The 27188-nt window shown below is 40.3% G+C and overlaps 1 protein-coding gene across 1 annotated transcript; it reads right to left on the minus strand.

The window, feature by feature from the left end:
* Nucleotides 1-18525: 18525 nt before the first annotated feature.
* LOC146633696 (uncharacterized) lies at nt 18526-20542 on the minus strand. Its single transcript, XM_085352430.1, has 2 exons — nt 20086-20542; nt 18526-19197 (listed from the first exon to the last, which is right to left on the minus strand). Exons 1-2 carry the CDS (start codon nt 20436-20438, stop codon nt 18927-18929), a joined length of 624 nt encoding a protein of 207 aa, XP_085208556.1. The 5' UTR covers nt 20439-20542; the 3' UTR covers nt 18526-18926.
* Between the last annotated feature and the right edge of the window lie 6646 nt (nt 20543-27188).

The following is a 27188-nucleotide window of genomic DNA, read 5'->3' on the forward strand; positions in this document are numbered from 1 at the left end:
TTACATTTTGAGAGAAGCCAATTGAGTCTAATAACAGATTAAATGCCATGTTGAGGCTGTCATTTTTAGCATCTACATGGATGTTAAAATCACCCACAATAATTATTTTATCTGAGCTGAGCACTAAATCAGATAAAAAGTCTGAGAAATCAGAGAGAAACTCTGTGAAAGGCCCAGGTGGACAATAGATGATAACAAATAAGACTGGTTTCTAAAATTTTTCAGCTGGGGTGGACAATGCTAAGCATCAGGCTTTCAAATGAATTAAAAGTCTGTCTTGGTCTTTCATTAATTAATAGGCTGGTGTGAAAAATTGCTGCCACACCGCCCCCTCGGCCTGTGCTTCGAGGTTTCTGGTAGTTAGAATGACTCGGGGGTGTTGATTCATTTAAACTAACATAATCATCCTGCTAAAACCAGGTTTCTGTAAGGCAGAGTAAATCGATTTGTTGATCAATTATTAAGTCATGTACTAACAGAGACTTGGAGGAGAGAGACCTAATATTTAATAATCCACATTTCACTGTTTTACTCTTTAGTTAGGATGTGGATACTGTATTGTTCTTTCTTTGTAATTGTTTATGTTTAAGTTGTTTGTTGCTGGTTTTTAGTTTGTTTTTTGTCTTTTTGGAAGCTGACACAGTCTCTATGGAGATGGGTTTTTGGGGGGGTAGCAGGAAGAGAGAAGCTGCAGAGAGGCGTGTAAGACTGCAACTCTGCTTCCTGGTCCGAACTCTGGATAGTCATATTATGGGGGGTTTAATTAATTTGTCCATATTTCTAGAAATGAGAGCTGCCGTCTCTCCTTATAAGACCAGGTTTCCTCCAGAAGGTTTGCCAATTATCTATGAAGCCCACATCGTTTCTGGGACACCACTCAGACAGCCAGCAATTTAAGGAGAACATGCGGCTAAACATGTCACTCCTGGTCTGATTGGGGAGGGGACCAGAGAAAACTACAGAGTCCCACATTGTTTTGGCAAAGTTACACACCGATTCAATATTGATTTTAGTGACCTCCGATTGGCGTAACCGGGTGTCATTACTGCCGACGTGAATTATGATTTTACTGAATTTACGTTTACCCTTAGCCAGCAGTTTTAAATTTCCTTCAATGTCGCCTGCTCTGGCCCCTGGAAGACAATTGACTATGGTTTCCGGTGTCTCTAGCTTCACATGTCTGAGAACAGAATTGCCAATTACCAGAGTTTGACCCCCGACGGGTGTGTCGCCGAGTGGGGAAAAACGGTTAGACATATGTATGAATTTGAGGAGTGGACCCAAAATGCTGACACAAAGGAACGTGAAAGAAAATTTGAATATTAACAGAAAGCAAGCCATTTATTAATCTCTACTTTTAAGATTAGGCTTCAAACTTTCCTTTTTGCTAAAGCATATAGTTAGGGCTGGATCAGGTGACCCTGGATCCTCCCTTAGTTGTGCTGCAATAGACGTAGGCAGCCGGGGGATTCCCATGAAGCACTGAGTTTTTTCCTTTCCAGTCACCTTTCTCACTCACTGTGTGTTAATAGACCTCTCTGCACTGAATCATACTTGTTATTAATCCACAGCATGTCTTTGTCCTGTCTTCCTTTTCTCACCCCAACTGGTCACAGCAGATGCCCGCCGCTCCCTGAGCCTGGTTCTGCTGGAGGTTTCTTCCTGTTAAAAGGGAGTTTTCCCTTCCCACTGTCGCCAAAGCGCTTGCTCATAGGTGGTCCTATGATTGTTGGGTTTTTCTCTGTATCTATTATTGTGCAATCTACTGTACAATATAAAGCGCCTTCAGGCGATTGTTGTTGTGATTTGGCGCTATATAAATAAAATTTAATTAAATTAAAAGATTACAAAACAAAAGGCAGAGGTGAAGCTAAACAATAACCTAACCTGGGGAAAATATTTTTTATTAAAAAAAACAAACAAACCATGAAACCTGACATGGATACAAAGATACCTGGAACATGGAAACGTGGCACCAAAGACAACAGATGACCTGACACTGAATAAATGAGGACAGGACTTACAGTGGCTTGCAAAAGTATTCGGCCCCCTTTAACTTTCCCACATTTTGGCACATTACAGCCACAAACATGAATCAATTTTATTGGAATTCCACGTGAAAGACCAATACAAAGTGGTGTACACGTGAGAAGTGGAACAAAAATCATACATGATTCCAAACATTTTTTACAAATAAATAACTGAAAAGTGGGGTGTGCGCAATTATTCAGCCCCCTGAGTCAATACTTTGTAGAACCACCTTTTGCTGCAATTGGATTCCATTAAAATTGATTTGTGTCACGGCTGGGAAGGCGAGCTGTGTGGTGTGGAGGAAGGAGGACCCAAGATGCAAGCAGTGGATGAAAATGCTAGTGAAGTTTATTTACAAGGTGTAGTGGCAAACAAGCAGTGGGGCATGACAAATAACTGAAGACACCTAAACTGGGAAGAACTAAAATAACAGACCTGGGTGCATACGACAAAGGGATGCGCGGCAGCCGCCAAGCAGGACACCGAGTAACAGGCAGGAGAACACACAGGGCTTAAATACACACACCAGTAATCAGGGGATGAGAGACAGGAGGGCAACACGGCTGGGAGGAATCAGAGCTGACGGGACAGGGGAAACGTAAACTGAACACACTCACATCAGACAGAGACCTTCACAATAAAACAGGAAACTCAGACACGGGGAACCAAACAAGACACAGAACTAAACAGACAGATTCACAAACAGACGGGGTGACAGCATAGACAGTGACACAGACGCAGACTCAGAGGCAGACCAAATATAACACATAGAACTCAAACAATAATAATCATCATCATCATCATAATAATAATAAACTAAAAGCGCTGGGTCACCGACCCAGGACCATGACAATTTGTGTTTGTGGCAGTAATGTGACAAAATGTGGAAAAGAGGGACGAATACTTTTGCAAGCCACTGCAAGTACACAGAGAGATAATGAGGGGATGAGGAACAGCTGGGACAAGGGGAAACAAAACTAGACTCACTGCATATAGGACAAAGACTTTCCCAATAAAACAGACATCACAAGGGTAATCTAATAAACAAATGAACTTAGCAAACCTAAAGAACTTATAAATAAACATCGACATCTAAACAAACTAAAACTTAAAACGCTGGGTCAACAGACCCAGGAAAGTGACAGTAAAATCATTTATTATACACATTATACTTATTTTCTTAAATTGCTTATCTATTATCTGTATTTTAACTTGGGGGTCTAGGGGTGCTGCATGTTTATGATAACACACTGACAATATCAGGACAATTTTAGCCTTACTCTATCAGTGAACAGCATGCCCATGCTAACTTAAACTAGACCTGGGGCCCGTTCTTCGTACGTCGCTTACTACATCCAAGATCAAATGACACATCCAAGATCAAATCATCGCGCTAACCGTGAGCTCGCTAATCCGGTTCCCCGAACACACCTGCTGTTGACGATTACTACAGCTGGACGCAGGAATGTGACATCACTGGGTGTCGTAAAAGGGGCTACGCATCGATAGTAGAAACATTGATCGGCAACCCGCTGATTGGTCGGCGAAAATGTCGAAGGGGCGTGCTCGGTATTTTCCGGCAGCAGAGCAAGAACTCATGAGTGAGGGATTACAGGAGTTTCAGAGTTTAATTAAAACGCAAGAGAACACTGCAAAGGCTGCAAAAGCAAGGAGAGAGGGCTGGCAGAAAGTTGCTGACAAATCAAACTCGTAGGTAATTTAATAATAATAATAATAATGGATTGGATTTATATAGCGCTTTCCAAGGCACCCAAAGCGCTTTACGATACCACTATTCATTCACTCCCACATTCACACACTGGTGGAGGCAGCTACGGTTGTAGCCAGGCTGCCATATCGCGCCATCGGCCCCTCTGGCCAACACCAGTAGGCGGTAGGGTAGATCTATCATATGACACTATATTGTCCAATATCATATGGCATTATATTATATTATAATATGTTATATTATATCCCCTTTCACATTAGAGCCACAACAGGACCCACAAGAACATGGGAACAAGTAAAAGTGGAATACAGGAGTATTCTACAGAATGGTAATATTTATCTCTTAGATTGCTTTGCGTCTCTTGGCAAGGTAATACTGGCCTGTAATACTCTGTTAGTTTGTTCATAACAGCAACCAAGAAAAGGGCAGAGCAAAAAAAAAGACAGGTGGTGGTCCTGCACCCCCTCGTCAACAAGTTGGTTAAGTGAATAATACCCTCACGGGAAAATCGATATCTCTCTATGAGCACACTGTCGCGCTGAGCTAAAGGATCCTGTCTGTCCCGCAATATACGCTGAATTCTGAGGACTCTCCTTATCAATCTTGCACCTTCCGCAATGGGTTGGTCGCGTATACGGACAGGACATGGCTGCAACAGGCTTCCCAAATCCACCTTCGCTTTTATAGCCGTGGTCTCTCATCTTGATTACACGAAGTAATTTACAATTGCTACTCTGAAATATGAATTACATCTGTAATAATCACATACATGTAATAGAATGTTAATAGTACATTTCCCTTTTTTAGGAAATGACCTGTATGTATCTGTGTGACATTAATAAAAGGATCAAGTGCTGCATTATCTTTAGTTACATTGATAATATTTATTTATGGTGAAACAGTGGAAAAATATCGCTGTTGCTTTCGTATAAATGAAGCGGACATACCTGCGTGGCCGCGATCTAATCCTGTTTACATAAAGTAAACCTGCTCCCGAGCAGGTTTACGCTTACGGCTCTGTTGCTATGACAGCAAGTCCCGGATGAGCTTCGGGGAACCGACTGATCCAGGATCACGCGAAATCGTCAACAATCTAATCCGGCTAACCTACTTAGCGAGGTACGAAGAACGGGCCCCTGGGCCCTGTTTCAGGAAGCCGGTTTAGTGGAAAAACTGAGTAAGTATACCCTGAGTTAACGAAAACTCTGGGTTTTCGGTTTCACAAAGCGAGTTCAGCTGAAGCCTGAGTGAGTCACTATGACGACACACTCCGTGAAGCTAACCTGCCCCCTAGCAGGTTTACTACAACTAACCCTGACTGTCTCCGCCCCTTTGTCGGAAACCTGACAGTAGGAAGTGTCGGACATGGCGTGCCACTTCCTTGAAGAGCCAGTAGATCGTGAAGCCCAAATTCTCCGCAGAGCTCTCCGCCGGGAGAGAGTGATCAGAGCGCGTTTGGACATTTTATCATTTCCTGATGATTTTCTGTGCGAACGTTACCGTTTCTCAGCACAATCTATAATTTATTTGGATAACATCCTCAGGCCATATATTACGCATGTGACACATCGCGGACATGCTCTCAGTTCTGTACATATTATTTGTATTGCACTTCGGTTTCTTGCAAACGGGAGCTTTCTGTATAATATTGGTGACGCTGAGCACGTTTCCAAGGCTACCGTCTGTCGGGCAGTCAGGTATGTTACAGTTGCACTGAAACGTCTCCTGTACTCGTCTGTGGTGTTCCCCGGTCACAGACCCACAAGATTTATCAAAGAGGGATGCCACAAAATTGCAGGTATCAGGATGACCAAAACTTAATGTATGATGTGGTGATACTTGGACTACTACTTAAATTTTACATTTATTTTCAGGGTTCCCAGGCGTGATTGGCTGTACAGATGGCACTCACATTCCAATCATTGCTCCTTCAGTAAATGAAGGAGACTATGTGAACAGGAAGTCTTTCCACAGCATTAATGTACAGGTACATAGTTCCCTGTAGCATGTCAAACTAACAAATTATTTCATTATAGTAATGGATGCTAATTTGTGTTCTCTGCACTGTGAAGATCATATGTGATGCTGCCAACATTATCACAAATGTGGAAGCCAAGCGGCCAGGCTCTGTCCATGACTCACAAATATTCCGTGAATGTACACTGAGCACAAAATTTGGACATGGTCAGTTGAGAATACTTTAAAATATATAAAGACCAATTGCTTCAGGGACATTTGAACTGAAGTGTATCCTTCTGTCTTAGGAGAGTTCACTGGCTACTTGCTTGGTGATAGGGGGTATCCATGTTTACCCTATTTGCTTACCCCTTACCCTGACCCTGAACCGGGCCCACAGCAGCGATATAATCTGGCTAATTGCAGGACAAGAGCCAGAATTGAAATGACTATCGGAATGCTTAAGGCCCGGTTCCAGTGCCTGCAAAGACTCAGGGTCACCCCAGAAAGGGCATGTGACATTATTGTGGCATGTGTGATTCTTCACAACATTGCCACAATTAGAGGAGAACACTGTCCTTCTGAACCAAACATCAGCAGTGATCCAAACCATGAACATCCTGACCCTCCCACGGACATACAAGATGGAAGAGCAGTCAGAGACACCATATGTCACAATCATTTCTTTTGACCCATCACCTCAACATGTTGAAAGAAGAATAAACAGATTTTTTGTTCAACTGGCTTTATTGGTCGCCTGTATTTCCTGTACACAAAGTATTAAAAGATGTAAACCTCATAAAGTGTCTCTGTTGCTTCCTCCTCTGTAACAGCTGTCAATGTTTCTTCATTATTTTCCTGTAGTAAAGAAATAGACAACATTGCTGTTCTACTGTAAACTCATATAATCTGTGGAGTATTACTCACAACTGCATGTTGGTCTGGCTCAACAGGAGGCTGCACCAGATGCAGTACACCATCACCATCAACTGATAGAATATGAGGTTTATACAGGTCACTTATAACTTACAAGGGACCAAATGGCAATTAACAAACATACCAAGCACCTTACACTTCATTGTCATTATGCTCTCAAAGACAACCAAGGCTGAGGGAAGGCAAAATCAGTCGGAAAATAACTTCACTACGAAATAATTCATTATGGTAAAGAGTTTATCAAATGAATGTGTCGCACTGCAAAGGTGACTGTGAAGAAAGGATGTATGCACATCATGTATTATTTTGAATTTACCCCTTATGTAGGCACTTGTGTCTTGCGGGGTTATTGCCTCAGAGGATGTCCCCGCAGAGATGCCTTCGGCCACAGGGCGCCCACTGTTTTGGCTGAGGGCCAACTGCTCAGCCTCTGTGAGTGGTGGTGGTGGAGGACCCCCACCTGTTTTTCGGGCCTCCGCTTTTTTTCTGTTGGCTATAACAGGCCACATTTGAGCATACAGAGTAAGCAAATATGTACTTGTAATGTGCTCAGATAATTTCAATAAGTGCTTACAGAAAGAAAATTAATGTAGCCTCTAACTGCAATTGATTTACATGGGACAAACAGACCAAGCACTATGGCTCATAATACAATTACACCTTACCTGTTTGGACTATATTTTTATATTTCATTTTTACTTGCTGCCAGGCACGTTTGGGGCCTGTTGGGTTGCACCTGCGCTCACATCACATCACAAAATAAAATGTATAAAATAACAAATAAAATAACATATGATAAAATAACGTGTTAAATGGGTGGAAATCCCTCGATCAATGTTTAAATTAACACTCACGCATTGACTCTGTCGGCTATGTTTTGCCATGCATGCTTTTGCAGCTGTGGCTGTGTTACTTTTTTCCGCGGAATTTGCATGTTATCGGCATATGCTGCCATCAGAATTTCGGCCTCAAGCGCTGTGAAATACATTGACCGCGCCTTCTTTCCCTCCGTCTCCATGGTGACTCGCTTAATCTGTGCTCCGCTTATCAGGGCTTTATGTATCCTCGTCCGCGCGCTTCACTTGGGGTTAAAGCAACTCCGCGTTGACTGAACTAATTGTTATCAGCCTTTCTGAAACGGAATATTCCGAGTTGGACAGTTCGGGGTTACTCAACCGTGAGTGTCGTTTTTCACTCTGAGTTTTCCAAACCGGCTTCCTGAAACAGGGCCCAGCAAGCTAACCCCATGTGTATTAAGTGTTACTTCAGAATAGGAACCAAACAAATTAACGGAACGAAATTAACTGTAACAGCAGTTTGCAAAACATTGTGACAGTTCTCAAGTGTTCCTACCTCAAATCCAGCACGTGTTGCTGTGTTTTTGTTGTTAAATGGACGAGGAGAGACCGGTGGCTGGTGAGAGGATGCAGCATTTCGTCAGTGGAGCATAGAACGACGTCTCTGATTGGTCAAAAAGTGAGTAAAGATGCATCTGATTGTTCGAAAGCGTCAACCAAAGAGCTGCTGGTCACGGCAACATACAAACTCGCCGGAGCTCTGCGTGAACGGCACATCCGGGACCTTCAGCACTCAGGAGAGATTTATCTTGAGGTATGTATTTACCTTTGATATCCATGCGTCGACGCAAGCTCCGGGAGGTAAAGTTGTATGTTTAACAAGCTAATTAAGGTTAGTTAAACGGAATTAAAACAATACACAACCGATTTGAACAAATTGAAAGTGGTGAATGATGATAAATGCTAAAAAATTACTTAAGATTTATCTTTAACAATAGATATTAGAAGTTAAATTTAACTGTTTTTAAATTCCCACCGGAGTTAAAGGGACCTGCGGCCTTGCATGTGCTCTGCATCTTCAACTGCAGAGACAGTCAGTCTAAGCTCAGTGTAGCTAACTGCAACACACTTTTTTTTTTCAACACAAGATATGCTTGGGGGGATTTAAATGATAATATTAATGTTTTCTTATTCAGCACAAATCAATAATATTATAGTTATTTGCTCACGGTCTGGGTCTCTGGCCCAGCGTTTCTGATGTTATTCTAAGGTTTTTGAGTTTCGTATGTTTAATGGCGGGTTAGTTGAGTTTGGCTTAACGTTATTAATATCGTTTTAAGGAGTTTATGTTAGGGCTGTATATTACCACGTTTGTATTTTCATGCCATGTTTCCTGTTTTATTTTGAAAGAGTCTGTTGCGTTCAGTTCATTAATCTCACTTCCCTGTTGTGTCAATAGAATCATTTGTGCAAGCTACTACCCTGCTGTCCCTCTGTCGTGTCTCAACCTCCAACAGGAAAGTAGAAGTCCTCATATGGTAGGACCAGTGATTGTAGTGTGTGTGTTACACTGTCCTCATATTGTTTTAAGCTGTGAAGGACAGGAGTGTGTTTCAGTTGCCTTCCTCATGTGGTAGGACCAACAACTCTAGTGTGTGTTACACTGTCCTCATATCGTTGGGTAGCAGAACCGTACAGTGTTAAGTTTCTATAGAATCTGGTATAAGGAAGTCAGATCCTTCTGTAATAATATTCACTGATACAAATATGATCTGTAGTTAATTAAACAGTCGGGATTTATACTAGAGAATGTTTCTGACGTTATATTGTTGTCTTTTGTTGCAGACACCAAGTGCCGAGGTCCTGTCTCAACCTCCTTCAGACCAATTGGTGAGTGACACACCCACTTCATTCTTCCAACAGGTTACACATTTTTTTTTTAATTTGGCATCAAGTATATGTGTCAGTTGGGCCTAGTGCATAAATTAAGTGCCCTTTTATTATATTAAAATAATCAGTTTGATTGAAAGTTTCCCATATTCAACATTAGCATTACTTGTTTGTGAACATCTTAGGAGAAAGAAATTGGCATATCATTTGTTAGTCCTAACTTTCCCTTTAAAGCATCAGCTTGATCTTTATTCCTACTAAATTTGATATTTCTGTGTTACATTGTCCTCAGATTGTTTTAAGCTGTGAAGGACATGAATTTGTTGTTTTTTTTTGCCTTTCTCAATTGGTAGAACCAACAACTCTAGTTTGTGTTACATTGAAACTGAACAGCAGGGATGTTTGTCATGAAGATAATAACACTCTATCCGATTTCAAACAATCACACTGTGATGAGTATTATTAGTAGATTATGTTCACATGTAAAATATTCATATCAAATGGTAAATATCCTATATTTATATAGCGCTTTACTAGTCCCTAAGGACCCCAAAGCGCTTTACACATCCAGTCATCCACCCATTCACACAGACATTCACACACTGGTGATGGCAGCTACATTGTAGCCACAGCCACCCTGGGGCGCACTGACAGAGGCGAGGCTGCCGGACACTGGCGCCACCGGGCCCTCTGACCACCACCAGTAGGCAACAGGTGAAGTGTCTTTCCCAAGGACACAACGACCGAGACTGTCGGAGCTGGGGCTCGAACCGGCAACCTTCTGATTACAACTCTTGAGCCACGATCGCCCCTTAGCCCCTTAATGTAGAATTACACACTGCCCAACGCTGACTTTGCCTACAATGCAGAGAAAAAAGCAAACAGACCTATTGCATGCATTGATTCTCATATTTCACTGTTACTTTTCAAAGGCTCAAGGACCAAGTATTCCGGGGGTTCCAAGCCACACGCTTTACTCAGCTGCCCTGGACAACATGAAGGGCACCTCTGCCTCAATCACCCTGGACAACAAAAACATTAGCAACACTTCACCAAGAAGGGGTAAAGGCACCCAAATACAAAATGTTTTAGGTTAATATACTTGTGATCAAAGAACAAGTTTGTTTTCAGACATGACACTATTCAGAGCTTTTATCATAAATCATTTCATCTTATTTGATTCCCAGCAGAACACAGCACTTCAAATGGTTCATTCCAAGCATCCTTAAAGGAGCAATAAGCAATATCTTTTCACTGCTAGGTGTGCTGTTTTGCACTGCCTGTGAACCAAACCAAAGTCTATGGCTGGAGATCAACACAGAGAGAGGGATTGTGACTTCATGCTGTACTCCAGATGTAATTACACCTCTAGTTCTTCACATAGTCATTTTTAATTCCTTCAACCTAAGTATGATGAATTGTGCTTATTGCTCCTTTAAAGTGCTCCAGTAGAAAGCAAGGTTTAAGAACATTTTGTATTCACATTATAAACTAGAATATTTTCTATCTTTTCTTGCATTCACATTAAGATATTTTCTTTTGTTTCCATTTATGACAGCTGGGACGGTGAGAAGCAAGTGGACAAATGATGAAGTGAAGGTTGCTGAGCGGCACGTTTCACTTCATAAAAAGCTGCAAAGTACCAGGTAAAAAGGAATGTGACTGCTGCCTCCAAGCAGAGCCGGCAGCTCTGAAAGGCAGAGACTGGGTTGTCATAAGGTACTACAGCCACAACAGGATCATAGCATTAAAAGAAAGATGCAAGAAAAAAAGAAACAAGCAAGAGAGATACTTTGTTACTTCCACAGTTATGTCAGTATTGCAGTTTTCTGTATTGCATTGTTCTTACTCATAAATCTGTGGTTTATGCCGGGTGCTTTTTGCAATTAAATGATAAAAAAGGCAGAAAATGTTCCACGTTTTTATTCACATGAACATTCACTACAAAATGAATTAATGCATTACAATATCAAGACTTAAAAAGTAGACTGACCACATTTGACCCATGTCTTTTTTTTTTTTTAAAGTCTTTACACAGCTCAGATTTACTGTTTTATTAACACATAAATGTCTGATATTTCTGTCAGAAGTTACCCAACTGGTGAGCATTACTATTGTGCATCCATGTCTATTATATTGTAATCTCAAAAGGAGCCAAGCTACAAATGCAGAACCTACCGTTACCTGGTCCTTATAAGTCATGTATACTTGAAAATTATGTGTTTCCATGGGCTTCACAATTCACCTAAACATGAAATATCTGTGTGTGACCTTATGGTACTCATAAGTCACATAAACCTGACAGTGTCCTCACAAGTAGCATTAAATTCAGGTTTGACCAAAATTTAGCCCTAGCCAAAATCTCAACAGATGGGTGTGTTCCTGGAAGCATGGGTCAAATTTTTTGAGATTCCCATGCCTCTAGGACCTTCGGAAAGGCACGTTCCCATTTGTCACATTTTTGTCATACGTACTGATATATCACGAAAACACGTATGTGTGTGTGTGTGTGTGTGGGTGTGGGTGTGGGTGTGTGTGTGTGTGTGTGTGTGTGTGTGTGTGTGTGTGTTACTGCTGATCAAAGGGTCCTATACGCACAAAGGCACACAACAAACATCCTTGGTCAGGAAGAGAGTAGACCCCCCCTCATCCTAGATAACACCGTGAGGAAGTCCAGCAGTTCATTTATAAACAAAAGCACTTAGACTAGAACAGACGCAACTACGTTAATCCTACCGTAAAACAATAAGACAAGGCACGAACTCTCGTGCCCTCAGTGTGCTCTCTAATACACACAAAGTTTGCAGACTATTAAGTATGATCAAACCTCTACCAATCTAAAACTAATTATAAACTCTAAGCATATATAAGTAAATATTTCTAAGCATAAATGACAATCAAAAATACAAACTATAACACTTGTACTCTGGGGCCTCTGGATATCTGGGGCCTGGATCTCCTCCATGCCTGCTTCATACCCTGGTGGACGGGGCTATGGCTCCCCACACTCCCTAGCAGATCGTTACATGGAGAAACCTTTGGAATAGAAGCATGCTGATCCACACAGGTATGCACACAGGTGTACACACGGGTGTTCACAGACGCGGACTACACCTTTCTTGGCTGCTGCCTCAAAGCACATTGTGCGCTGTCTATCTTGCGTGCTGCACAATATCGTTTATTATTTAGTATCTACTGTTATCTACTTCTAGCTAGTTTATTGTGATGGTGCTGTTTTTATTTATTATGTTGCTCTTTGTTGTTTGTTTTCTCTTCTGTTTTTTTTTCTCCATACAGGTGACCCAGGTGTTTTGTTTGTTTTTCTTTTTTCTTTTTTTCTTTTTTTTTCTTTCTTCCTCCCTTCTCACCGTCTCTTCTCCCCTTTGGTTTTTATTTCTCTCCCTCTCTTTCTTTCATTCTTTCTCCCTGTCCTATCCCCCAGTCATGTCTGTCCCGTTTGTAGCAACTGAAAATAAAATAAATTCATAATTATAATAAAGGTCAATCAAATGGACCAATATGGCAAGGCCATGATGATCCACTTGGTAAAATAAATCCGCTTGGCATCTTTCTTGGCCTTAAGACAACAATTCTGATGGCTAAAGATCCAAACGGGACACAAAAAAAAGAAAAAAAAAAAGAAAAAAAAGAATTTGTTCTCTGTGCATGTTCACGGGTGATGGGCAACGTAGGTATAAGTATGCAGTAAAGGTGATGCTGATATAAGAATGAGCAGAATGTCAAAGATATGCCCATAAAAGTTTGTATTTTAAATGTCCTTTCTTCTTCTTTCAGTCTTCTGACACATCAAATTTGATGGAAAATCACCATTAACCATAAGTGACATTTTTCAGATGAAAAGTAACAAATGTGAAAGGATTTAATTAATTAATTTCACTCTAGGTCCAGCTCTTGGGATCAATTTCTCGATTTCTTGGGATCAATTTCTCGATTTGATCATCAAGATGATACATACTTTCCTCATCAGTTCAGTAGGAATAAAGATTATTCATAAAATTAGTTCAGAAATACTTTTTTAAAGGAGTTCTGCATTGGTGTATGAATTAAATGCATGTTAATTCTCTTTGTTTTAAGCAAGGTGTTAACAGTTTACTCTTGCTTACACATTTTGTGTATTAAGTATAAAATCCACAAGTGATATTTTACTCTCTAAACATGGACAACATTTAGGCTGACCATGTTATAGTACGGAACAACATTTTAAGCTCTATTAGTAGCTCTTATGTTTCATAGTTAGCGATACATAAGTATATATATATGTACCCACAATAAATGAAACATGTTAAACAAAACAAATGTAACAATTCACCTTCAAATGTCTCTGTTTTTTCACTTAGTTTCCATTCAGTCAGTTTTCTTTGCACAAAATCACCCATGACCAAAAATCGAAACTGAAAGATAAATTGTAATTTCCATTAAACCATTCCTCCTTTATATACTAGACCTTTCAACTCCCTAAACTGATCAGTAGAGCAGTTACATATATGGAAAGATTCATCAGAACAAAAAAATTTTGTGTGTGCTCATCTGCTTTTAAAGTTAATGCGAAAATGGTCAGTTATGGAGGATGAAGTTAGCAGGCAAAAGGAGAAGTCCAACAATAAGCAGGATTACAAAGAATAATAAGATTCAGATTAAACAGAAAATAAAAAGACAGACGTGAATGAGTCTGATGATGAGTGTATGAGAGGGACTGGATGTTTGTTAAATGTAGAAACTGTCTCGGTTCATTGTTGTCTGTATGTCAATTAGTTAAAGGGGTTAAGTAGAAAAAGAAAGGAAAACAAAAAACGTTTTAAAATAAATAATAATATATTAAATAATAATAATAAATAAGAAAAAGTAAAATCACTTACAACAACTTCTGCTAGTATATGTATTTTGCACTATGTAAGAGTGGTCCCCTCACATCACTGACACAGGTCACATGATGACGTATTCTGGGTTTTTTTTCTACAGTCTCATTTAGTGTCTTAGTATAATATTTACATTTTGAACACAACAATCAAACTCCAAACACTCCAGTTCATTTCTGAAGTACTGTGTTTTTACTCAGGTAATTCTATTAATAATTTTTATTTATTTTTTTAGCAACTTGAGTTTAGATGTGTGGAGTTAGATATGTTACAGAAAGTGTTGAAAGTAATGCACATACCAGAGAGTGATGCAAAGTGCACCCCGAGAAGTTTTTTTTTTTTTTAAGTATAATAAACAGGTTTCTCATTTGCATAGGGAAAAAGCTGTAGATATCCTGGAGTAGGTACAAGTAATTTGCACGCTAGTTTGACTAGCCACACCTAATTCTTCTCAAAACAAATGACCTCTTGTACAACCATCACAGCCACCATTTATCTTGCATGCAAATGAATTATTATGTGTGCAAATGATTTGTACTTGTCCTATTCTGGGATATCAACAGCGGCTCTTTGTTCATGCAAATAAGAAACGTGTTTATCCCAAAAATACTAATAATTTCTTTCACTTTGCTGATATGTGTATTTCTTTTAACAACATGTTAAAACGACCAAGGTTGTAAAAAAAAAAAAAAGTGTTTTCATCTTAAACCTAAAATAAATACAAATACTTTTATTGAGGTTTCAAGGTTTTCATGGACCATGTGAAGGTCATTTTTGGAAAGTTATTCTTGTTGCAGAATGTGAATGCTACCTGACAAAAATAAATGTTGGAGAAATGGAGGCTGAATAATGGACAGCAGAATACTAACATCATAAAATCAAAGGAAAGCTCACCACTCGGATGATTTCCAAGTTTCCATCATTTCTGATGGAGGCTTTAACATGTGAAGATGGGTGCCTATTTGTGAAATCTACATATTAGTCTTTCATGGAGTTCTCTGCATTACACCAAAGACACATACATCAACTAAAAGTGAGTGCAAATATTCTGGTACAAATCCAAACACAATGTCAAACAAAGGAAGTCTGGAAAGCAAGGACACTCCTTTTATTCCATCCTTCACGACCTAAAACTTCTCCACCTGCATAAGATTTTTTTTATTTTATTTTTATTTAACTGTTATTTAACCAAGATCCCATTGAGATTAAAAACCTCTTTTTCAAGGGAGACCTTGCCAAGTAGGCATGGGTATCGTTTAGGTTTTATCCGATACCGGTGCCAAATCGGTACTTTTGAAACTGTGCCGGTGCTCAAACGGTGCTCAAACCGGTGCTTAAAGAATGGAGAACACAAAATTGGTCCAAAAACATATTTGCATGGGCAAACAGCTTCTTTGATTCCCTGAAATATAAAGTACAAATGATTTGGGAACATGTCCTCCATCTCCTTTTCCCAACCACATTAAAGCCAATGTCCTGTTCCACCCACTGCACACAAAGCAAACAACCCCATGCAAACAAAACACACCATATTTACTCAGAAGAAAAATTAAGCTTGAACCATTTGCTGAACACAGGCCATCTGAAAAGCAAGAAAACTAAAAGCAAAATAAACAATCTGACCACTAATGAGCTTTAATAATTGATAAATCGCCAAGAGACCTTATATAAATCCTCGCTGTGAAGGAGATATTATTACAAATAATTAGCAAATAATACCAGGTGTTCAAGTTACCACACCTGACAGCATATGATAGGTTTCGTTTTGCCTGAATCGCAGAGGCGTGTATTACAGTCTGGCTGGGATGCATACACTGTGGTTTTGCTTGAATTTGTTCTCTGTGCATGTTCACGGGTGATGGGCAACGTAGGTATAAGTATGCAGTAAAGGTGATGCTGATATAAGAATGAGCAGAATGTCAAAGATATGCCCATAAAAGTTTGTATTTTAAATGTCCTTTCTTCTTCTTTCAGTCTTCTGACACATCAAATTTGATGTAAAATAAACATGTTAATATATATTCTGTGTGTGCATGTGTGTCTCCACATGTATGTTTTCATACATGCCTGAGTGTTTTTGTATTTGTGCATGTGACCGAGCTTTTTGTATCTCCGTGGGTGATATAAGTTTAGGGCTGTTTGATTGTTTCACCACCTGTGCCCGACATGTCTGCAGATTGGTACCTCCCACCCTGACACTCAAATCAAACACGGCTCAAGTTTCCTGAGCTGTCTTTTGTGTGGAGCGTGTTAAGCGATTTTTAAAGTGGCCCTTTCTGGTTTCTCCTCCAGGGCTGAGGGGACACACTCCCTCTGGCTCGCTCTATCTCTAACTTTCTCTCAGTTTTGTTTTCCCTTTGTCAATTGCAGCTTCTCTCAATGTATCTACCCATCTTTTCTGTGTGTGTGAGGAATGAACACAGTGAAGAGAAAAAGAAGAATTTATTTTAGAAAGTTTTCTAATAAAAAAAAAGTTTCCTTGAATCTTCAGTGGCTACAATAAGATGCATTTGCATTTTAGCAGTTAGTTCTCTGCATTCCACAGATGGTTCAAATGCTCATAACTCACTTCTCATTAAGTATTTAGCTGGCATCCTATTTGCATAGCTGAGAACAGAGGGGAGAAACGTGTAGATGTGTACGAGGTGGCTAACGAAGTGGCCTGGAGATTGCATGGATGGATTCTTGCCAAGCAACGCCCCACCTGCTTGCACCCGCCACTTACTCCCAGTCGTGACTGCCCCCAACCCCCTAGCTCATTGAGTGTGCCCACTCTAACGGTGTGTTCACACCGAACGCGATGGACGCGAATAGAGCGTCAGGTTTACATGTAAAGTCAATGGAAAGGCGCGATGACGCGCGATTGCGGGTCCCGCGAAAATTCGGAAGCAGATTTGCGTCGCGAAAACGCCAAAACGCGTGAAACGCGCGTCAGTGTAGCGCGTCTGGCGCGTTTGACTCGCGAATAAAACCACGCGCGTGAGTTTTTGTGTTGCATTTTGTGCATACGCGCGTTTCGCGTCTACCGCTCGAGTTGGAAAAATCTGAACTCCAGCGTCAAATCGCGCTGCGACAACCAATCAGGAGCCTGGTGACGTGGCTGTTACCTAGGTCAAAGGGGCAGATCCAGCCAAAGCCTTTCATACTTCAATGGAGGGGAAGGCTAATCAATGCGGTAGCAAACAACTCGGAGCTGTACAACACCAGCTGCTTTCAGTACCGAGACAGGAATAAAAAGGACCGAGCTTGGAGGAAGATATGTGAAGAGATCGGGCAACCTGGTAAGTTCATTCATTTCTCTTTTGAAAGTTTTCACTGACCCGGGAAGCCGCACAAAAGCTAGCAAGCCACCGCTATTTTCCCACTGACGTACAAATACCGTTCTGCTTTTATGCATGTTGTCATTTAGGAATATATTTTATTGTTTATTAATAAACAGCACACAGTGGTCCCGCTGTTCATCCGTCACTGCTTTGCTTTTTCGCTGATTTTTTATTGCACAGTACAGCATTGCATTCTGCAGCCTGATTGACAAATCTCCTGCGCTTGCCAAATTTATCACGTTTGGTTTTGATAACCATCACGTCCAATAGAAAAAACAGCACAAAAACACCCATAACTATGAGCCTCATTCGGAAATAGACACCTGCACCGTGAGGGAAAAAGGCGCACGAAAGTGGCGGGCAGATGAAGACAAACCGCGGCATAATAATACTTTTACGTTTTGCAATCTACAAAGGTTTGCACTTTGAGAATCAATTGTGAGAACTGTGACCAGGGGCTAGTTATTCTGAGAACCCCTGCAATAAATGAGGGACCACTGTCTACTCTACGATTATTATATCCAACCTGTTAACATTTAATACTGTATTGATAGAACCAACTGATTCTGCAGCAGAGCATCCCCAGTCCCTGAGCTCCTGCTGCTGCACCCACAGATATGTACAGCAAGCACTGATACCTTTTTAGTCGGTGGGATTCCCTTTTACTAAATATCTACAACCAATCTGATTATATCCTGTTATTGTTTTTTTTTTTTTTTCAATGTTGAAATTAAAATCTAGTAGCAGCCTTCTCATTTCTTTGTGTTTTGTGCTGTTTTACAGGCCCACAGAGGAGGACGGCTCCGAGGCAGATGAGGGACGGGTCCCAGGACGGTCCATCGGCGGTGGAGCTGGCCATCCTGGAGTCCCTGAAGAGGCCACACCAGTCTCCAATGGAGCATTTCCTCCTCAGCCTTGTTCCTGCTCTGGAGAGCAGCTGGTCCTTTTTATTCCTGTCTCTCTGTAAATTCTTATATTTTATATATTTATGTTTAATGTTTTTCTGTTTGAGACTTTTAATATTATTTCAAATAAATGTTTATAATGACTAATGTCTCAGTTCTACTACACAGCAAATGTTGGCACACAACTTGACACATGTAGAATTTATTTCATATTATACTAATGACAAAATATACTGATACAGTGGGATGCAGAAGTTTGGGCAACCTTGTTAATAGACATTATTTTCCTGTATAAATCGTTGGTTGTTACAATAAAAAATGTCAGTTAAATATCATACAGGAGACACACACAGTGATATTTGAGAAGTGAAAAGAAGTTTACTGGATTTACAGAAAGTGTGCAATAATTGTTTAAACAAAATCAAGCAGGTGCATCAATTTGGGCACCACAAAAAAGAAATGAAACGAATATTTAGTGTATATCAATGTGTGTGTCTCCTATATGATATATGGGGTGCCTTTGTCTGGATGTGCTTCCCATCCAGAGCTGCACAGCACAGAGGAAAGTTCCAGCGCTCCTGGAATCCCTCTGTGATGGACCGCCAGTCTCCAGGTGAAGGCACAGCCATGAAGTCGTCCACTAGACAGTCCCAGATGGACGTCGCTGCCTGGGGGGTGATCTGGCTCACCGTGGACACACCGACTCTGAAACTGAACGCGATGGTCCTGAAGGAGTCCCCGGTGACAAGGAACCTGGACAAAATTGTTCAAAATCAGTATTATGTGTACTGCAGTTACAAAATACATTATTCAAATTCCAAAATACTTTTGTGATGTCAGATATAAATCACAAAACTTAAATCTTACATAAAACATTTTGTAATTATAAGGATAATTACAAAATGTATATTAGATAATATCTAAAACAGTTGTGTTTTGTTTTAACTTTAACATATCATAATTTGATTGGTAGCAACTTTCACAACTACAGTGAGCCAATCACTCATAATTCCTAAACATGTCAATCAGGTAGGAATGAAGTAAGACATTAATAGAAATAAAGAGTTGTGTGTTGACATGTAGCCCTTTCCTTGCTTAAATCATTAATATTTTTGAAAAATTAATCTGTGATAAGACAGCTTATCAAGATAGAACCATGTAACTAGAGATGAACCAAACTGTTCACAGTTTTATCTAACTCTGTTTTAATAAAGGCTGTGACCCCTGCTATAGAGTCTGACAGCTGCAGGGATTATATACAAATATTCAACTATCCCAGAATTAAACCAGGTCTAAATAAAAAGGAGTGAGTATCACTACAAAGGTTAACTCAGTGGTCCTAATGCTACAGTTTGATATCAGCAAACACCGAGCGCATACATTGATGTGACACCACAGCCATGCTATCATTCAAACACTGATAACAGCATAAATCGAATTAAATCGGGACTTGATGAGACCTTCTGAGTATCACTAGAAATATTATAAAGAGTCGTCTCTGTACCACAGTTTGCTTTCAGTAAACACCGACAGCATTCACTGTTAGCATAGCACATCCATGTTAGCAGTGTATAACTGGATGGATTAGCATATTAGCACAGGTATCAATAAAGGACTACCGTATTAAATAGTTTTACTAACCTCAGGCAGACGGACAGGCGCTCTGCAGGTGGGATTGAGCGTCTGTAGTTGGTGTCTAGGCGGGCGATGCTGGGACCGACGAGGGAAAGCAGGTCCTCAAACTGGCCGAGTGAATGACGGTGATAGCGCTGGAATCGGCCGTCATCCAGGCGCAGCTCCTGGAGCAAGTGGTGAAACTCACCAAACTGCTCATGCCTCTGGAGGACCTGATGGACCCAGGTACGGCGAGGACGTCTTTTACGCTGCTGCTCTGCTCTCCACAGTACATAGAGAAGGGAGACTCTCTCTTCAAGCGCTAGCTCGATAGCTGCCATCTTGCAAAGATACCGGTCTGGCACAACTCCCTCCCACATTCCTCCCACATTTCCGGTTCACGCGCGTCAAAATATCATATTTTGACGCGCGATGGATTTTTCTTGGACACGCGTTGAGACGCGAATGTACACGCGTCAAATTAGGGGCGTTTGGGGCGTTTTATTCGCGTCCATCGCGTTCGGTGTGAACACACCGTAAAAGCTCACAAATTCTGCTCCCTTTGACAATGGTTAGGTCAGCCTAGATAAAGCACGTCTATTAGAGGCAATCGAGCTGGCGGGACAGAGTGACAGAGACACACAGGAGGGCAAAACAGGAGGGGAAGGAGTAGGAAGGCTTTGACAAATACCAAAGGTGGCCATAACTCTGCTTGTCTTCCTGGGAAATTTTTGCATGCTTTTTTTTCCTTAGAGCTTGATAAGTGTTTCTGAATTAAATGGGTTTTAATTAGCAGTCATTAAGAAGTTCATTAGCAAATTGCCTGGCTGTTTGGCTGTTTCGATGGGGATGATGGCGCTGCTCTCTGGGGCTCGCTCTGTCTTTTTACCGTGGCAGTAGTGCGTTTGGGTTTAAAGGAGAGGAAGCAGACATTTAAAGAGAGAGTGTGGATTTAAAAAGGAGAGGAAACACAAGAGAGGGAAAAATCTGATCTGGACACTTTGCACTTGTTTCTAATTTTTTCTGACCTTTCTCACCTCCTCTCATTCTGCACCTTTTTCTCTCTCACTTCTGCATCCTCCCCATTTTGCCCACATCTCTCTCTCACTGTCAGTGGTTACTTTGTGGTTATGTGGTGATGGAAGCTGATAGCTGGCAGTTGAAGGCTGTTCTGTAGGGCTTAAGAAGAATCCATCTGTGACTGCGCGGTTGCAGTTTAGTCAGATGGTGCAGACTGGCCTGCTGAGGTGGCGTTACAGAACGATACTCGAGATGAAAGCACAGGACATGGACAACAAAAGCCATGATAGTAGCACAGTTATAGAAGCAGATAGTATTTGGTGGCTAGGCTGTTGTACTTACACTGCTTGAGAAATTGTGTGGAAATGTAGCATGGTTAAGCAAGACAAGTGACTGTGTGTGTGTGTGTGTGTGTGTGTGTGTGTGTGTGTGTGTGTGTGTGTGTGTGTGTGTGTGAGGGTGTTTTATGGAGAGGCACATGGAGACAAAAAAAGCTTCATATTTGTTTATTTACTTTATGGTTGTGGTTCACTCATGTCATAACTGCTGCTATGTTTCTTTAATTCATTACTGTAAAATTGTATACAAAAGTACACACAATATTTAGTCTTACTTACTTATTATTAGTCCTATTTTTAGAGTTTTTTCAGTTTAAAATAATGATATAAAGAATATATAAATAAATACACCAATTGTGCTCACCTTGATAAAAGCTTTGGTCACATTCTCACACAGATAACCAGACCTATCAGCATGCACCAATATCTTTTAGGAGAATGATTAGAGTTTGGAAATGAGGAAATGCGCTGGCTTCACTCACATGAAGACATGTACAAATTAACCTTCCTTTAATCTCTCTTTCTCACTGCTGAACATACAGTGGGGCAAAAAAGTATTTAGTCAGCCACCGATTGTGCAAGTTCCCCCACTTAAAATGATGACAGAGGTCAGTAATTTGCACCAGAGGTACACTTCAACTGTGAGAGACAGAATGTGAAAAAAAATCCATGAATTCACATGGTAGGATTTGTAAAGAATTTATTCGTAAATCAGGGTGGAAAATAAGTATTTGGTCACCTCAAACAAGGAAAATCTCTGGCTCTCACAGACCTGTAACGTCTTCTGTAAGAAGCTTTTCTGTCCCCCACTCGTTACCTGTATGAATGGCACCTGTTTGAACTCATCATCTGTATAAAAGACACCTGTCCACAGCCTCAAACAGTCAGACTCCAAACTCCGCCATGGCCAAGACCAAAGAGCTTTCGAAGGACACCAGGAAAAGTATTGTAGACCTGCACCAGACTGGGAAGAGTGAATCTACAATAGGCAAGCAGCTTGGTGTGAAAAACCAACTGTGGGAGCAATCATCAGAAAATGGAAGACATACAAGACCACTGATAATCTCCCTCGATCTGGGGCTCCACGCAAGATCTCATCCCGTGGGGTCAAAATGATCATGAGAACGGTGAGCAAAGATCCCAGAACCACACGGGGGGACCTGGTGAATGACCTGCAGAGAGCTGGGACCAAAGTAACAAAGGTCACCATCAGTAACACACTACAACGGCAGGGAATCAAATCCCGCAGTGCCAGACGTGTTCCGCTGCTGAAGCCAGTGCATGTCCAGGCCTGTCTGAAGTTTGCCAGAGAGCACATGGATGATACAGCAGAGGATTGGGAGAATGTCATGTGGTCAGATGAAACCAAAGTAGAACTTTTTGGTATAAACTCAACTCGTCGTGTTTGGAGGAAGAAGAATACTGAGTTGCATCCCAAGAACACCATACCTACTGTGAAGCATGGGGGTGGAAACATCATGCTATGGGGCTGTTTTTCTGCCAAGGGGACAGGACGACTGATCCGTGTTAAGGACAGAATGAATGGGGCCATGTATCGTGAGATTTTGAGCCAAAACCTCCTTCCATCAGTGAGAACTTTGAAGATGAAACGAGGCTGGGTCTTCCAACATGACAATGATCCAAAACACACCGCCCGGGCAACAAAGGAGTGGCTCCGTAAGAAGCATTTGAAAGTCCTGGAGTGGCCTAGCCAGTCTCCAGACCTCAACCCCATAGAAAATCTGTGGCGGGAGTTGAAAGTCCGTGTTGCTCGGCGACAGCCCCAAAACATCACTGCTCTCGAGAAGATCTGCATGGAGGAATGGGCCAAAATACCAGCTACTGTGTGTGCAAACCTGGTAAAGACCTATAGTAAACGTTTGACCTCTGTTATTGCCAACAAAGGTTATGTTACAAAGTATTGAGTTGTATTTTTGTTATTGACCAAATACTTATTTTCCACCCTGATTTACGAATAAATTCTTTACAAATCCTACCATGTGGATTCATGGATTTTTTTTTTTTTCACATTCTGTCTCTCACAGTTGAAGTGTACCTCTGGTGCAAATTACTGACCTCTGTCATCATTTTAAGTGGGGGAACTTGCACAATCGGTGGCTGACTAAATACTTTTTTGCCCCACTGTACATTCATTACTCCTTTCCTAGAGTCTTGAAGCCAAGCCAAAGACAACATGTTTGTGCCTCAGGACAGCTTAACCGTCAGGAGCAAGTCTGTACCGGTACAGATTGTAAAACATCTATTATAACACACCCATTGCCTGAAGTCATTCTTTCTCAGTACATTGTCCACCGAGGTTTCAATATTTTTTATTATAATTAATTATAATTATAACATAATTTGTCACATATTAATAAAAGTAGCAGTCTTCAGACACAACCTGCTTTCGACGTATAAATAAAGATCTTTGTTTACACACTGGCATGCTGTTACATTAATTGTAAGGGGCAAGTTTGTACTTGTCCAGTAATTATTGTACCAGTATAGTACCAATAAACATTGTAGTCATCCTTTCTTAGCTCAGTGTCCGCAAAACTTTAAACATTTTTTGTTTTTTATAGATAATTAATTACAGTTCTAACATTATTTTAGTCACATATTCATAAATGCAGCAGTCTTCAGACGCACCCTGCCTTTAATGTATTTAAAGTCATGCCCTAACTGGAGTTTTTACTCTTTTAATGCAAACCTTTCACCACTAAGACTTTAGTCAATGCTGCTAACCACACGATGGTCCTTGAATTAGCTTTGAAAATTCACATGAATGAACTGTTGCTCACCGAGTAGAGCCGTATTGTGAGAGGGTCACCATGGCTATTAGCCAGGCCAGCTTCTGGGAGAAGGGTTCTTGCCCCTGTTTTTTTGTTTACAGTGTGATGATGTGAGGGGAGCCGCGGTGGAGCAATGGACTCCAGGATGAGATGGGGATAGGAGGGTTCTCCTCTTCTGCCTGGGACGAGGCTGGTCTGGACCCTGCTCTGAAGGAGGAATTTCGGTCCTGCTTGTGAACACCTAACAAACATTTATCCTTTGTTGTGGGACAGTTACATTGTGGGACAGGGTGGGAGTTTAGCGAGCATAGAACATTGTGTTTTATATGTTTTTTTGAAATTGGGATTATTTATTTCTGGGGATTTTAGTACCTTGACAACATTTTATTGCTTGTTTTTAGAATTGTTTTTCATTCTTCCTCCCTGGTTTGGAAATAAGCTGTTTCTGATGAGACTTACATCATCTATGTGTCCTGGGTTTCTGACTCGCGCACTCCCCCTTGTATCTAAAGAACCAGCCTCTATAGTAAGACATTCGCACCAGCGTGTCTACATATTCACGAACAAAAACATCACAGTGCTGTTGATTTGACTGTTGCCACTCGCCAAAATAATTTGTGTCAACAGCTGATTGTCAATGAAGGAAAAAATAAGTAGCTGTAGTTAAATGTAAGTCAAAAGAAGCTAAATTAAAAACACTTAAAAACAGTTGTGTGCCTAATTACTCTGGCTTTGTTATCTGTCATGTTTTAGTGATGCATATATTTAATATCAACTGCTTATAGCTGTAAGTTCAGTTTTATACAGACAGTCAGACAATTTAGTTGTGGTCAAAATACAATATTTAAGTGTGTATGATTTATTCATTGCATTTTTTTTTCTTCAAGGGCTTTAATTACCAGATGCATGCTTAATCATCAAGGTAAGTAAATCCCAAATGTACTGTTTGGGAAAACCTGCAGTCTGTTGAGACTGAAGAAGTCACTTGGATGAGTGACAAAACATTTGTCTCACTGAAAACACTACGCGCAGATGAACACAATCAGCCTTTTGGGCTATAGTTACCAATTTGTACATTGTTTCCTTTTTTATCTATGCTGAGTTTTCAGTTCTCTGAGTCATATCAAAGTGTTTTAGTATTTGGTTTTAATGACTTATGAAAAGGAAAAAAGATACAATCTCTGACATCTTCATCATCTTCTGTATTTGAACTTCTTTAGGGTTGGTGAATCTCCAGCACAGACTAAAAAGATGCAGCAGAAGCCAAAAAGCCCCACTACCAACAGGTGTGAAACACGGCTGTGGGATGTTATTACTTTTTGGTTCATTTTGTGTTTCCCTTTATGCAATTTCCAGATTATATTCTCCAGAGGTTATTTACATACATTCAGCATTCCTTTCCTAGAGTCTTGAAGCCAATCCAAGGACAAACGGTTTGTGCCCCCAGGACAGTTTAACCGTCAGGAGCAAGTCTGTACTGGTCCAGATTGTAAAACAACTTTATAATACAACCATTTCCTGAAGTCATTTTCTAGATAATCCTTCTTTCTAAGCTCATTGCCCACCAAGGTTTAAACAGTTTTCTCTATAATGAATTATAATTCTAACATCATTTGTCACATATTCACATAAAATGTCACATAAAAGTAGCAATTTTCAGGCACAACCTTGTTTCAACGTATAGACAAAGATCTCTGTTTACACTCTGGCATGCTGTTACTTTAATGTAGCTTCACACGACCACAGATGCACAGCAGGCATTCAGTGTGGACTTTGTTTCAGAAATGACTGAAGAATAAGAAATTGATGGGACCAAGAAACAATATAAAACATTTATATAAAAAGTATTTCTGTAATATTGTGTGAATTGATGCGTTCACTGCAGCACCACGCTGATTTCATATTTGTGCACTTGTAGCATTCAGTGTTGAGTTTTTTCTCCCACACTGCCATGTGTGTCTTTTAAACGATGTTTGATTTCATTTAAAATGTCAGATTGTTTTTTCTTTTTAGTTTTAGGTCAACTTACGGCATAAGTCTATATACGAGCTTCTTTTCTGTTGTTTGCTTCACTGATGGTTCATGACCCGGTAAACATGTTTAACATGGTATTAAACAAGGGTCCTACTTAGATATTTAATTCTGGCCTATGATAAGGTAATAAAGCCACGTATGAACAGTGGTCATGTTTATTTTTCAAAAATCTCTAAAAATCATTTACTGTATTTACACATCCTTTTTTTTTTTTTTAGGAACGAACGAATTTGAGTAATTTGAATTGACTCTGAATAGCAGCACAAATCCAGAGTGAAGAAGGAGGCCAAACAGATTTTTCAGGCATATTTAAGTAATAAGACTTTAATTATAATCATTTTTATGTAGCAGGATACAAACATTCTTGAGCAAATCAATCTGTATTATATTCAATAGACTTGCACACATTGCAGCATTAAACAGAATAAGTCTCATCAGCCATTACACAATAATATGAGGTAATATGAAGCTTTATGATCTGTTATCTCAGTAATAGCAATCTGTATCAGGATGCAGTAAACCACATTGATCCACTCACCCCGGATTTTTAGCGTTAATTCACGAAATATTTATGTGTCACGATAATTTGCATTTCATTTTGAATAGAGGTAAACTGACATGTATGATAAATACGTAGTGAATACAAAGTTGGGAAAGGCAAGCTTTTGGCTGTTTACCAATCACTCCATAATTTCCTCCATATACAGATAATACACATACAGTACTGAGTGATATAATCCTACATTACACTGACTACATTATGTCCACACTGTCACACCAAAAGAAAACGTAAGCCACAGATCTCGCACACATATGAACAAAATTACTCCAAACTCCTTTGAAAAAACTTCATCATCGTTCATTTTTCCAAGATTTTCACTGTAGTAAAAACAGCCATGTGCCATGATATACAAGACAGAGAAAGCACCTTAGCTGTGCTGGAACT

This window comes from Diplotaxodon limnothrissa, linkage group LG4 (assembly GCF_057381915.1).
Source record: "Diplotaxodon limnothrissa isolate DT_005_m linkage group LG4, D_limnothrissa_male_GT1.1, whole genome shotgun sequence".
Lineage (NCBI taxonomy): Eukaryota > Metazoa > Chordata > Actinopteri > Cichliformes > Cichlidae > Diplotaxodon > Diplotaxodon limnothrissa.